The 14,568-nt window shown below is 31.5% G+C and overlaps 1 protein-coding gene across 2 annotated transcripts in view; it reads right to left on the bottom strand.

Moving 5' to 3' along the window:
• FSTL5 (follistatin like 5) overlaps nt 1–14,568 on the bottom strand; it is a 771,710-nt gene that overhangs the window by 91,820 nt on the left and 665,322 nt on the right. For both annotated transcript variants that reach the window (XM_059374351.1, XM_059374341.1), the window contains exon 12: nt 10,180–10,298. In XM_059374351.1, the coding sequence (XP_059230334.1) occupies nt 10,180–10,298 (119 nt within the window). The remainder of the gene's footprint in view (nt 1–10,179; nt 10,299–14,568) is intronic.

Raw genomic sequence — 14,568 nt, 5'->3', positions numbered from 1 at the left:
ATCCCTACATTTTGAAGAGTTTTGATCAGAAAAGAATGCTGTACTTTGTCAAATGCTTTTTCAGCATCTTTTGAGAGTATCATATGGTTCTTGTTCTTGAAACAATACATTTTATCATAAATTTTACATAAAAGTCCTTCAAATGTTAATGATAATTTGTTAATGTGGCTTTAAAACACGACTCCCAAAACTGAACTTGAGTTTTTTAACTTCAGTCCAACTTGCGGAGCTCATTTCCTTTGCCTTACTGATTATCCACTTCATAGGTATTATTTATTTTGAAATCTGCAATTGCTATAAGTAATATGATCAGAGCACAGAGAAATGAAATCTATTCAAATACAATTGCTTGCTTTTAGAAAACATTGTAAGTGAATCTCTTTGGAATAATTTACTTTGATGCTTTGAAATTCTTATATTAAAATGGAGTAAATTAAATCATTTATAATCATTATAAGTCCATAGTATAAAGAGTTAAACTTTTTTTTTTTAAGGAAAAGGATTGAACAGTTGTAATGAGATAATATCAAAAACAATATAACATGTCTTTTCCTTCTTTAAATGGTCATCTCTCTCTCTCTCTCTCTTTTTATTTTTTCTAGATTTTTTAGTAGCAATGTGTGAGATTTGATAATGCGCATTTTACTAATTTTTTCTTTTTGGAGATGTTAGTTGAGGAGCAACACAGGTTTTATTGATTACCTTTTAAAAAATGCATATGTAATCTCTTCCTGTGAATACCTTATTTTATCTTGTAACTATTTAAGCAGTGTTGACCCTAAAAGCATAAATTGAGTTAATTTTACAGTTGTGGGAGTATCTACATTTGGTTAAACACTGTATAATATCATTTAGGAATTGAGCTTTTTTCTGTAGTACATAATCTCACAATGCAGATGGTGACATGTCATTTTGATTGAGTTCTTCCATCTTTCCATATTGTCCAGCACATAAGTGCCTTATGTGGAAGACAGGCATAATAATTTTTGCAAGATTACTATTTACTGAAACGAATTATTCTGAAGGGTGATAGATTTATCTTCTCAAAGTATAAAGCTGTTCATAGGATAACTATATGCATTTCTATTTTTAAGCTTTATTCTAACACACATATAAATTTTCTCCACATCAGAATATCTATACTGAATAACATTACACTTCACCTTTTAGGTGAGTATTCTTTTAAAAATTATTAAAAATAATTAAAAATTAAAAAATAAAAAATTAAAATTAAATTAAAAAACCATTAAAATTACTTTAATATGATTTATATTATTTACTGTTTAATTTTTATTGAAAATGACTTTATAGTCTATATCTTACTACAGTGAAAAAATACTGACCAAATAATTTATACACCTATGTATTTTATCATGTTTGTATCAGTTAAATAAAAGCCATGAAAACAGACTCATTTTAAAGCATATTTTGCAAATGTTTAGAATAAATTTTATGTTAAAAAATAACTACCTTCATTATAAGTAAGAAAATACAAGCTAAAGGTACATTTTCTTTGTCTTTTCTTTTTGAAACTAAATCTTTACTTATTATATTACCCACAGAATTGTATTTTGTATTGTCTCTTTCTTACCATGAATTAGATAGGAGTTCTGCCACACTATCAGTTTCAGAAACATTCTTGAGTAATAACATGAAAACTATATTGAGAATTCACCAAAAATGCCTCTGTAATTTAGTTCAATGCAAATCCCCTAAAATGTATATGGATTATTTAAGCAGATCTGCTATTATTTTATTCTACCTTTAAGTTTTCCAAATAATTTCATAAGTAAGATATCAGTAATAAAATACATTTTTAAGAAATTACATTACTAGATAAGTATATGCTGAACATTACACATTAAACAGTTCTTTTTAAATGAAGTCCAGTGGATACACAATATTACACTAGCATCAGGTGCACAGTGCAGTGACTTGAAATTTTTCTACATTATGCTGTGTTCACCTCAGGCGTAGCTACCATCCGTCACCTACAACACTCTTCCAATACCATTGACTGTATTCCCTGTGCTTCACCTTTTATCCCTGTAACTTTCTTATTAAAAGTTACTATTCTTCAATGAAAATGATACTAGTATAATAGCTTTTTAAATATGTTAAGCTCATTTTCTTCGGCTCTCATCATAGGGAGTAAATTTTTCATCTCAAAATCGAGGTGAGGTAGAAGTGGCCCTTAGGGTCTTTTTCGAGATGGAAGAAAGAACACTGAAGATAGAGTAGTAAATGGATCCAGTTTCTGAAATAAGAAACACTTTGGTGGTGATTTGGGGCAGCTTAGACTGCTGGTAGTTCTGCCACTGGATATGGCTTCTGTTTCATTTTCTTTAGCACTGCACCGATGAGATTTCAAGAGGGAATGGAAAGATTTCTGTGTTGTTTGGCAAGTCCAAGATGAACTTTAGGTTTTGTCTCTAATTTACTGTGTGTCCTCTTAAACTGTTTACATAAAATTTTAAAGACAAATTACTAAAATACAAAAAAAAAGGAGTTTTACTGGGTAATGCATTACTATCTTAAATAGTTAAGAGATAATAATTTTGAAGTTTAAGTTTTCTTATCTTTTTATTCTTGTTATATAGTTGTATCTCCAGTTTTCATCTGAGAAACATATAAGATCATTATATGAGAAGTATATGGAAAAATACAAAACTGTTCATTTTAAGTTCTTTCAGCAATACTTTTTTTAAAAGCAATTCAAACAGTTAATAAGGTACACTTGAGGGAATTAATTTGCTGTTGTTTTTCTTTTTACACCACCTCTTAAATTGTGCAAACTGAGATTTAAGACCTATCTGAAATATGAAAATGATATTAAAGAAATGACCAGCCATTGGTGTTAAATTGCAGTTTTGACTACTATCTATGAAATATAAAATACAAGCAATAAGAAATAATATGAAAAAATACAAACAATAAGAAATCAAGCAACAGCTTGGAAAATTAAAGTTACATAAAAATTTTAGAAAATTTCAAGAAAAACAAAGACAAAGATTTAAATAAATCATTAAAACTATAAATCTAATTATCAAACCATTAAAATTATTACATAATTGTCAAAATATTTAGAAAGAGGAAAAGTTAGGAAATGCATAAGCAGAATTATCATCCATAAAGAAACACCAATGGAAAATATAATTCAAGAGCTATCACTATTGAGCATAATCTTTAAAGTAAATAAATGTAAAGTAATAAATGTAATTAATTGCATACAGTGGGACTGGGAATAGAGAGACACGAAGAAAGAAACTAGTACTTTTTATTATGCATTTTTGCATTATTATATCATGCAAATCTATTACTTTGGAAAAAGGAACCAGTACGTTTGTTGTGAGTAAAACTAAATCTTAGACCAGAACTATAGTTTAAGATTTATATAAGACAAATTGATGTGATTTTATAAATTTCAAGTAAAAAGTTTTCATGTGTAAGGATGTCTGAATGAATAATTTTTATAAATTAAACTTCAATTTTATCCTGAAGAAATATACATTGAAAATTCTAAATTACTATGAACTTACTTCTTTCTGAAGTGCATAGAATGTACTTGTATGTGATAGTGAGTCCTTATTTCTCATTTAAAAAAAAAAATGTTTCAAAATGACAAAAGATGACCTAAGACATATGCAGCATTCTGTTAATAATTATCTAAATTACTTGGCTGGTTCTCATTAATAATTCCTGAAGAGGACTTAATCTGCTTTCTTATATAAAATTCCCTGTTACTTAAATCCATTAACACAACTGTTGCACAATTCACATGTTTCCCATTGTTCTCCCAACGTCAGCCTTACATACTTATAGACTGTAAGAAGCACAATGTAAGAATTTCGTTTATTTATTTATTTATTTATGCTTTTATTTATTTATTTGACAGGGAGAGATCACAAGTAGGCAGAGAGGCTGGTAGAGAGAAAGGGAAAGAAGGCTCCCTGCTGAGCAGAGAGCCTGATGCAGGGGCTCTATCCCAGAACCCTGAGACCATGACCTGAGCCGAAGGCAGAGGCTTAACCCACTGAGCCATCCAGGCACCCCATAATGTAAGAATTTTAAAACACTAGATTTTTAATCCACAATCTTAAGGCCTCTTCAAGCTTAGGACTTCAAAGACCGACGTCATAAATTTTATTTCTCTCAACACCCACTGACTAATCTACTGAGAAACAAGGTAGTTTACATTACTCTTTAGGAAGTTCTTTGCAGGACTCACTGCAACCACTAAGGGACAAAAGCTTAAATCTTTATCATTCTAAACTCTTTTTAAGATAAGCCTTGCTAGAATAGAGACCCATTGAGAAAAGAGTAAGTGGGGAAACACTCCTCTCTGAAATGTATGGTAGGCATTGAATTCAAAAGCTTGTTCAGTGGCTTCATGAGGAAATGGTCTGTTTCATTTAAAGGGACTGGTTTTTGTTTGTTTGTTTTGTTTTGTTTTAAGATTTTATTTATTTATTAGAGAGAGAGAGACTGAGATCACAAGTAGGCAATGGGGCAGGGAGAAGCTGACTCCCCGCTGAGCAGAGAGTCTGATGCAGAGCTCAATCCCAGGACCCTGAGATCATGACCTGAGTTGAAGGCAGAGCCTTAACCCACTGAGCCACCCAGGTGCCCCTAAAGGGACTGGGGTTTTAACCAATATTTTTGTGGACAGAGTTTGGAGAAATGGTAATTGGATAAGAAACAGAATGAAATGCTGAAAAGGGAAATGTGGAAGGATAAGTAAGGGAATGGCTGAATGACCAGAAAGCTGTAGTGCTTGAGGTAAGGGAGAGCACCAAGAGAGAAAGAAATATACACTGTTGTGTTTGCCTATTTCTAATTTCAGCTTCAATTTCTTGATATCTAAGTATTCTTAACACTGTACATAATCTGTTCCTAAGGATGAATTCCATTCTAATAGAGTTCTAGTAGTATTTATTTATAAAAGTAATTTTCATATGTGGGAATTCCAAACCTAGAAAAGAGACATTTTAGAGGTGATTCACATCAGACTTCCTATAGAAAGTACATTCCCCTGCAGTTCAGCACCATTGAAATCACCATTAAAACTAGTAATAAAACTTTGATGTCTCCAAATACAAGACCTGTGCATGATAAGATATATGGGATTGTCATTTAAGCTCTTCTAGTACCCATGAAAAAATAAAGAGCACTGTAGTATACGTGAAGAACAACAGCTAGAGCTCTAAAATAAGCAAACACAGAAGGAATGGAATTAAAAAATATTAAAAAAATAAAAGAATAGTAGTTAAAGATGATGAAATAGGTGAAAACTAGAGGAGCAGAAAAGAGTCATCTTGGAAAATCCTGTCATCCTGAGTCTATAATTTAAACATTTTTTCAACCCTTTTCAGTTTGCCTTCTGAGTTCATAAGTCTGGGAGAGAATTCTATGTGTTTGAAGTTCATACTGTAGGGGACAAGATGAAATCATGTGTACAACTAGGATAAATATAGCAAGAGACTTATCTAGTAAGGGTATATAACAAAAAAGAAAAAAAAACTGATTCAAATATAACTAAATCATGTTGCATGAATCCTCGCCAACTCACTATCAAAAGCTGAAACCCGATGTAATCTGACATTGCACAAAAATTGAATTTTTATTTAAAGCAAGCAAATAGCATCTTCTGGAGGTTTGATGGAAAATTCTATATTCTAAGTATTTCAGTTTTTATCTAAATGTTACTAACTAATGAATTATATTGGAAATTGCATTGCTATTTTCTTAATATCAACAATGACTTTGAAAAATATTATATTCATGTTTAATCATTTCATGGGAAAAATAATTTCAATAGACTCATTTCTGCTACTCTCGCTCAAGAGATTTATTTTCTAAATCACAAGGAAGTAGTTTTTTTTTCCTGTAATAGAACTCCCAACTATCTTATACAGTGTATTTGCACAGTACATTTTGACTATGTGATCCTGAAATAAATAGATGCATAAGGTTATATTTACCCTGAACAATTTATTGGTAAATTATTCTATGGAACAATTTTCACAAACACATAAGAACACTGTTTTATGGAATTGTAAAGCAAAGAATAATATTAAGGTGAGGAAGAAATTAGACATATAGGTGTTTAAACTTCGAGAATGCATAGAAGAATGAAGGCTCTAAGCAATGGAATTTTCATTAAATTCATTTAACAAACGTTTGACTATCTGCCATGAGTAAGGCACTGTACGCAACATGTTGGGAATACAAACATGAATTAAATAGGCCCATGACCAAAAGCGATAGTCATAGTAAGATGTGACGGTTAACTTTATGTATTAACTAGGCTACGGCTAGGCTATCGGTGTTCTGTTGTTTGGGCAAGCAACAGTCAAGATGTTGCTATGAGGTTGTTTAGAGGTGATTAACACAATTGTTCTTTACAAAACAGATCATCTTCGGTAATATGAGTGGGCCTCTTCTAATAGATTAAAGGCCTTAATATTTAAGAATGAGTTTTCCCAAAGACAAAGGAATTCTTCCTAAAGATTTCCACAGAGAAATCTGCTTGTTTCCAGTCTGCCTACAGATTGCTAACTCAAGGCTTCAATATGAGTTTGTGTCTGAATTTCGGTCTATTTGCCTCATCTGTGGATTTCAGACTCCAGACTATAGCATCCACTCTTACCTGAATTTCCTGGTGGCTGTTCTCCCCTAGGGATTTCAGACTTGCCACCCCACCCACCATCACCTGAGACAATTTCTTGTAATACATCAAACAGAGATAGAGACAGAGATAGAGATAGATGGAGATGGGGATAAAGATAGTGACAGATATATATATACAGATATTAATTCTATTGGTTCTGTTTCTCTGGAGAAAAGTTTTCTTTTTACATAATACTCAAAAATTTCCTCAGGACATTATTTTATAATTAGAAATGTAAATCTAGAAATATAACACCAGATAGCTTACACACTCTGAAATTGACATCTCTCTTGTGTTTAAACAGAAAATAAAATAGCTTCACATAAGAAATAATTATTTAGGAATAAAAAATAATGGAGCAACATGAAATAAAAGTTTACTTGCTGTAGTCTTTGTTTCATATATATATGGACTATGTTAGTTACATGGGAAATATCTTTCTTTGTTGGTATTCATAGACTGTCTCTATAGTCTGCATTTAACAGTTATAAGCAGGACATACTTTTAGTTAAGTCACAATTTTCAATATTATTCCTAATGCTTTAAAAATATATATTGGTCAGCTGAAATGAATTTATCTTGCAATTTCAACATCCAAGGCAACAGAAAGCCCATAACTTAAAGAACATACATTTGCGGCACCTGGTTAGCTCAGTCAGTTAAGGGGCCAACTTTTGATTTTGGCTCAGGTCATGATCTTAGTGTCATGAGATTCAGACTCATGTTGAACTCTGCCCTCAGTGGGGAGTCTGCTTGAAGACGCTCTCCCTCTACCTCTGCCCCTCTTACCATTCATGTTGTCTCTCTCTCTCTCAAATAAATAAATCAGTCTTTAAAAAAATTAAAAAAGAAAACATTGATATTTGTTCTCAAAAGTACAAATCTGATGTTTCTTACTCTTTTTGCTTATTCTTCCATTAGAATATTAACTTTTTTGTAAATTTTTATTTTATATAATATAGGTAAGCTAACATATTCTCTTTCATTTTTGCATTATGCATTCTTAGCATAAACTCATATGTAGCATGAATATAAGATTTCCATAGGCTGTGATTTGGAAAATCGGATGCAATAAATTAGTTCTTCGTAACTATCCTGGCTTTGATACACTGTTGATGTATGCTTGCTGATAAGGGGTTCCCAGGTTGAAGGAAATGAGTGAAGACTGTTGTTGTGGGTTTGGTTTTCACTTCTTCAATTTTTAATTTTTACAGAAAATCATATATAATGTATATATGTATGTATGTAATTTCTCACTATATATAGCCAGATATATAGAGATAAATAGATATACCTAATCCTATCTAACTAATATATAGATATACATAATTTCTACTTTAGTTGTTTTAGGAGAAGCCTATATATTCAAAAGCTTTAAAGAAAGAGGAATTCAGGACATCCCTATTGTCTAGACATGTCACAGTGTCACATGGAGTTTTTCTTGTTTTTTCAGCTTTAGATTCCAAATAGTTAAATTAACTCAATGAAAGCCATCAAGAAATGTTCTGAAAAGGACATTCTTCAACATTTGCATTGAATCAAATTACATTACATTTGTTATTACAAATAACAACTCTGGAATTGCAGAGTACTGGTTAATGGTTTAATTCCAGAGTACTGGTTAATGGTTTAATTCCAGTACTCTGGAAGAAAATTCTTTGTCTTTAAAACTTCAAATCAAATTCATGAAGTTTTGTTATGAAAAGTACGGGTTTCACAGATTATCTTATTAGTTAGTAACTGAAGTTTCAAGCTCTGTGATATGACCAACACATCTGTGTCAGCTACAAAACTGCTGGTCCTGTAAGACTCAGAGATATATTCTCCTACAAAATTGTTTCACTTTGATTCAAATCATTTTGATGCTACATTTCCTAAATTTGTGAATTAGCCCAGATTTTTCATCCATAATGCTTTTATGAAAATAGGAATGTGGTATAAAATTGTATGATTTGCTTTATCACAAGCAAATATTTATATTTTCATATACATTTATTTATTTACATACACATAGGTACTTTATTCAAGATGGTCTCAGTTATATGATTATAAGACAAAACAAAATTACATGTGCAATTTAAAATATTATCTGACTTATTAAACCATAACTTAGCAAAAATAACAATAATTCCATTCAGCAATTTATATTATAACAAATATTTTAAATTAAAATGGTTTCATTTGTTTTTATTATTTTATTTTATTTTATCTTAAAGATTTGTTTATTTATTTAAGAGACAGTGAGAGAGAGCAAATGAGCATACATCAATGTGGGGAGGGGCAGAGGGCCTTCAAGCAGACTTCCTGCTTAGTGAAGAGCCCAGCATGGGGCTCCATCTCATGACCCATGAGATCATGACTGCAAAAAACAAGAGCTGGATGCTTAGCTGACTGGGCCACCCATGCACCCCAGAATGGTTTCATTTCTTTTAAACAATCATAGACATATTAAGTTAAATTATTTCTTTTATTTCAAGTAAGAGGTTTTTTTGCTATAAAATATCTGGAGGGTAGCTGGACTATCTTATTTCACCCATATACTTTTTTTCTTCTTATTTTAGGGCATAGATTTAAGGTATAAATTGTTGTGTCTATCAATATAAAACAACAGTGGCTAGGTTGAAAATAGGACTTCAAAGTAGTAAATCTAAATAATGACATTAAATATTTATTTTATTCATATCTCATGGCCATACCAACCTTAAAAATGAGTATCAAGAGAGGGTCCATGATGAGGTCTACCAATATCTTATCTTATATTGGGTGTTTGGTGCATGTCCAAATGTGTATGGGAACACATGAATAACACAGATGATTTAATATTACATATTTTGATGTATATATGTTTATGTGGAGAGATACAGTTATGATAATATAAAAATAATTATAATTTATTATTATCTTATTAAAATACAGTCTCTATATAATCTATATAATCAATACCCATTTTGTTAAATATTTTATTTTCTGAATCCTGTACCAATATTTTACAGAAAAAAAAATCTTTCTGGATCGGTAAGATACACATAAATAAATAAATAAACTAATGTTTTGTATATAAATCTAAAGTATTCATTTCATTGATACCTCATAAAAATGAGATGAAAAATAAAAAGAAATCTATCTTTATAAAGCAACTAACAGACCTCCAACTTCCCATCAGATTATTTGCATGCTATTTTCTTTCATTTTGTTAAAGTAACCATTGCCTACCAAAATGTAAAACATCCTAAATTAAGGAGTAGGTAAACTTACTACACTGTGTTCATCCTACATATTTCACTTCTATTGTCTTTACTTTAATTAGAACAAGTAATTAGGAATCCACAACATACCACTTTTCTTCCTCAAATATTAAACTTGCATAGAATAACAGCCCTTATACCAGTTTTAATATTCTCCTCCCCGAGCATCTCATATATGCATGGATTTCCTTGTGTTTCTGAAATGTAATTCTACTCAACAAAAACTGCCCCATAAAACTGCAAAGGAAGTTTTTAAATACTTGCCTGAAATCCAAGGAGCTTTTCACTAGGCTTAATGTGTCTCTGAAATTCACATTCTATGGGTTGTATCACTTTGATTCCATCTTCATAAAAAACATAGAACATGTTTCCAATTCCCAGACCTTAGGAATAAAAACACATTCAAAAGTTCAAAATAAAATTATCAGAAATCTTTACAACCCAAACTCAGTGTTCCTCATAATACCAGCAGGAGATCGATTTGTAAAGTTGTGTAATGTTAATAAAGCAAACCATATGAAGCCTTTACCGTATACCAAAGCAACTTTCTGATATTATGCAGATATTCTACTTTATTCTCCCTAATCTGCAATTCAGTGATTTCTTTAATATAATTCAATAAATATTTCAGATAAAAATGAAAATAATAAACTCTCTGATACATAAATTAGGTCTGAGACCTTCCCCCACTTAATTTAAGTGTTGACTAAGGAATAAAAATATTTTTTGAAGAATTATATTTACTGTATATATTTTTAAAGATTTTATTTATTTAACAGACAAAGATCACAAGTAGGCAGAGAGGCAGGCAGAGAGAAAGGAGGAAGCAGGCTCTGTGCTGAGCAGACAGCCCAATGTGGGGCTCGATCTCAGGACGCTGGGATCATGACCTGAGCTGAAGGCAGAGGCATTAACCCACTGAGCCACCCAGGCGCCCTTATTTATTGTATATTTTTATTTGAGTTCCTTAGGAAAAATAGAATTTCACTCTTTGTATAAATATAGTTTACAAAAAGACTGTTAAAAACAAAAAGACCAAGTCCTCCAGATTTTGAAGAATATATATTTTCCAAAATAGCTTTTGTAAATATAATCCTACATAGAGGTCTTATATTTTAGTTTTATACCAACAAAGTTTAGGATCCATTTCTATACTTTAAAACTTGAATTAATTTACAGTCTTAGAAAAATCTGAATGAACTATTTAAATCATACTTCTAATTTTGTTCACACTACAGATTTGGGTGTATGGTATCTTAGAAATTCATCTCACTTACTTTTTCAAGCCACATGTAATGGGTGCAGGATGGTACAAATTTGACACCTGGAATGCAATTGGTGTTAACTGATGCCTGCACATGGGTATCTTCATATATTCCACCTGTTTTCTATGTCTCTTCTGGTTCTGCTTTGTTCCAACATGGCCAGACCTAAGTGCATCCAGTGCCTTCCTTTTCTGATCTTCACTTGACCCTTTGCCCAGCTCTATTGGTTTGTACAATCATATTTGTTCAGTCTAACTATAGTATACACAATTGAATGATGGCATGTGTTCTTTAAAAGATAAATAATGGTATTCGAATCTTGGTAGTTTGAAGAGCCAAACCATTGCTGCTTAAAAGGTTTAGATTCTGAAAATATCAATAAAAAGAAAGAATTTACTTAAATAAAAAAGATTCCCCAATTATCATTTTCATTTTGATTGATAATACCTGCAAGGTTTATTAAGTCAACCCTGAGGACCACGATAGAGGTGTACTGATTCATAAAAATATTTGATTATTCAATTTAAACCATATTTATTCTTATTAAATATGTACCTAGTTAATACAAAAGTCTCCAATTTTGTCCATTGAGTCATATATCCTTCTATATTTATGATTTAGAGGGGAATGTATTTAAGCATAATTATGACTTTGTTGATGTTTATACATAGTGGTTATAATTTTCTTTTAGCACATGAAATTATTTCCATCTAATACGCTTATGCATTTTAAGTGACTCCAGATTGTTTTGACACATCTTATTGTTTTATAAATATTCTATAGTACTCATAGCTTAAAATAGGCAATCTTTATCAGTTAATTACATACTATAGTTCCAGGGAGCACTACATTATGATGGAATATTCCTGAATAATAGAAGTGGCAAAAACAAATTCAAGTCATATTTTTCAAAAAATAAATTTAGGGGGTGCCTGGGTGGCTCTGGAAGCCTCTGCCTTCGGCTCAGGTCATGATCTCAGGGTCCTGGGATAGAGCTCCACATCAGGCTCGCTGATCAGCAGGGAGCCTGCTTCTCCCTCCCTCTCTGCCTGCCTCTCTGCCTAGTTGTGATCTCTCTGTCGAATAAATAAATAAAATGTTTAAAAATAAATAAATAAATAAATTTAGTAGTTGCCAGCTCTTATTAATTATCATAATTATGCATCAAGGAATATAAGTTCTATGCCCAAAGGATAAAACTTTTAAAATGTCAGTTTTTATTCAAAGTGATAAGAATCGCCAAGCTTCCATGTCAACATTAACATAGGACTGACATGTGCTACATGTCAATGACTCTCAATTTAACATTATTGGTTGTTGAAATTTGGGAACATGACCAGGTCTCAATGTGGTGCTAGTTTTCAGCTGTGCCAGTTACGCGCTATGTTTGATGATTATTACAACGCTCCTAAAATTTTTAGTGAACATGACTCTCCCTCCCTTCAGCTGCTGCAAAATTTTGCTCCCCAATTAGGAATTCGAATGTGTTTGAACCTGACAAATACTCTAAGTCCAGACTGTTTGCAGTCTGGTGAAATATTTCTGCCCTTATTCAAATGGGTACTTTCATTATGTTATTTACCATAATATGTACAAACTACAGTCAGTGGGATTCCACTGCATGGTTTCACTGATGAAATTTCTGAGCTGTATTTTCCTCTAAAAACCATTTAATTCATCCAAATCACTTGTTCAAATCTGGTCTATTTTCTTACTTTTTATATGAGTTACACATTCAGCATTTTTACAAAGCATGAACTACTTTCCAGATTACAGGTTATTGAAGAAATACAGATTTCATTATGTAAGGTTTACTTTGTTTTTGAACCTCATTTTTTTCAGTGAAAATATAGTTTTTCAATGTTGATGAATAGTAATGTCAACAAAATACCATGTATAAATATATTAGGTAAAATAATAATTTTAAAATAAGTAACTATTTTTTAGTCAATGTGCTATGAATTAAAACTTTATGGCCATCCATGAGTTCCTCCTCTCTCTACCACAAGACACATGTTTACACTTTCTTTTTTGGGGGGGGGCTAGGGAGTTTTTTTTTTTTTTTAAGATTTTATTTATTCTTTTGAGAAATAGAGAAAAAACAAGCATGAACAGGGGAAGGGAAAGGGCAGAGGGAGAAGTAGGCTCCCCTCTGAGCAGGGAGCCCATAGGGGGGCCTGGATGTTGGAACCCTGGGATCAACCAAAGACAGATACTTAACTGACTGAGCCACACAGGTACCCCTTGGCTAGAGAGATTTTTTAAATCATGTTTTCTGTGGGTTTTAGGAGCATGCATTTATGATCTGAATATATGCTACAGAAATGCTTCTTTTTAAATTTACTGCCATATAAGATAATTACACTGGGCACAGAATAATATAAATTACCTGATAATGAAAATGTTGAAAATTAAAGACACATGTAGATTTTCATTTGGAGGATTCATTAACTTTACTTACAAACAAAATAATAATGTCTTTGTGTATGCTCACTATAACTGTTACATTCCCATGTCTGAACTTTTTTCTTCTTTTTTTAATGTGAGAATGTTACAGAGAGATAAACTCCATTCTCTGGGTTCGTACAGCTCAGAGGCCAATCATGGCTCTAGAACTGTGTTGTACCATGGGAAAGTTATTCAGTCTATATCATAATTTCCCCATCAAAAGTTTGGAGATAATAATTATACTTATATCATACAGATATTGTAAGAATCAAATTTGATGGAGAAAGTAAAACATTTAGCAGAGTGACTGGCACATAGTAAAATTTTCAAAAAATGGTACTGTCACTATTTTTATGACTGACATTATTTTTTCTTTTAAACATTAGTAGAAAAAAAATGGCGTAATAGTATATAACCAGATTTTGGTTTCTGTTTCCACGTTTTCCTCAAATCTATACTGTGAGATATATTGCTACATTTCAGTTTTCTATGATCTTTTTTTTCTATGATTCAGTTTTCTATTGCCACATTTCAAATTCTATGAATCCATGAGCCTGCTAAAAGATCAACTTCATGTTTATAAAAAAAAATTTAAAAAAAGATCAGTTTCGTATTCTAGTAGGCAATTCTCATAGTTGATCCTTTCAGAGAGTCTGCAAAATCAAAACAATTTTCGTAATAATATTAAGATGTCATTTTTCTTTCTCATTCTTACAAATTAGATTCTTCCAAATGTAGAGTGTACCTTTGACAGGCTACATGACATATGATGTAATGAGTGATATCACAATAATTCATTGAATAAGCATATATAGGCATCCAGCATCTTCTACTCAATCAGACATCAAAAATATTTTCAAAATACAAAACAATGTGAATTTCTTCATTTAAAAAATATATATAAACCATAAGTGACTCTTAATCTCACAAAACAAACTGA

This window comes from Mustela nigripes, chromosome 1 (genome assembly GCF_022355385.1).
Source record: "Mustela nigripes isolate SB6536 chromosome 1, MUSNIG.SB6536, whole genome shotgun sequence".
Taxonomy (NCBI): Eukaryota; Metazoa; Chordata; class Mammalia; order Carnivora; family Mustelidae; genus Mustela; species Mustela nigripes.
The sequence above is the reverse complement of the archived record's forward strand: the minus strand, read 5'-3'. Positions and strand labels throughout refer to the sequence as shown.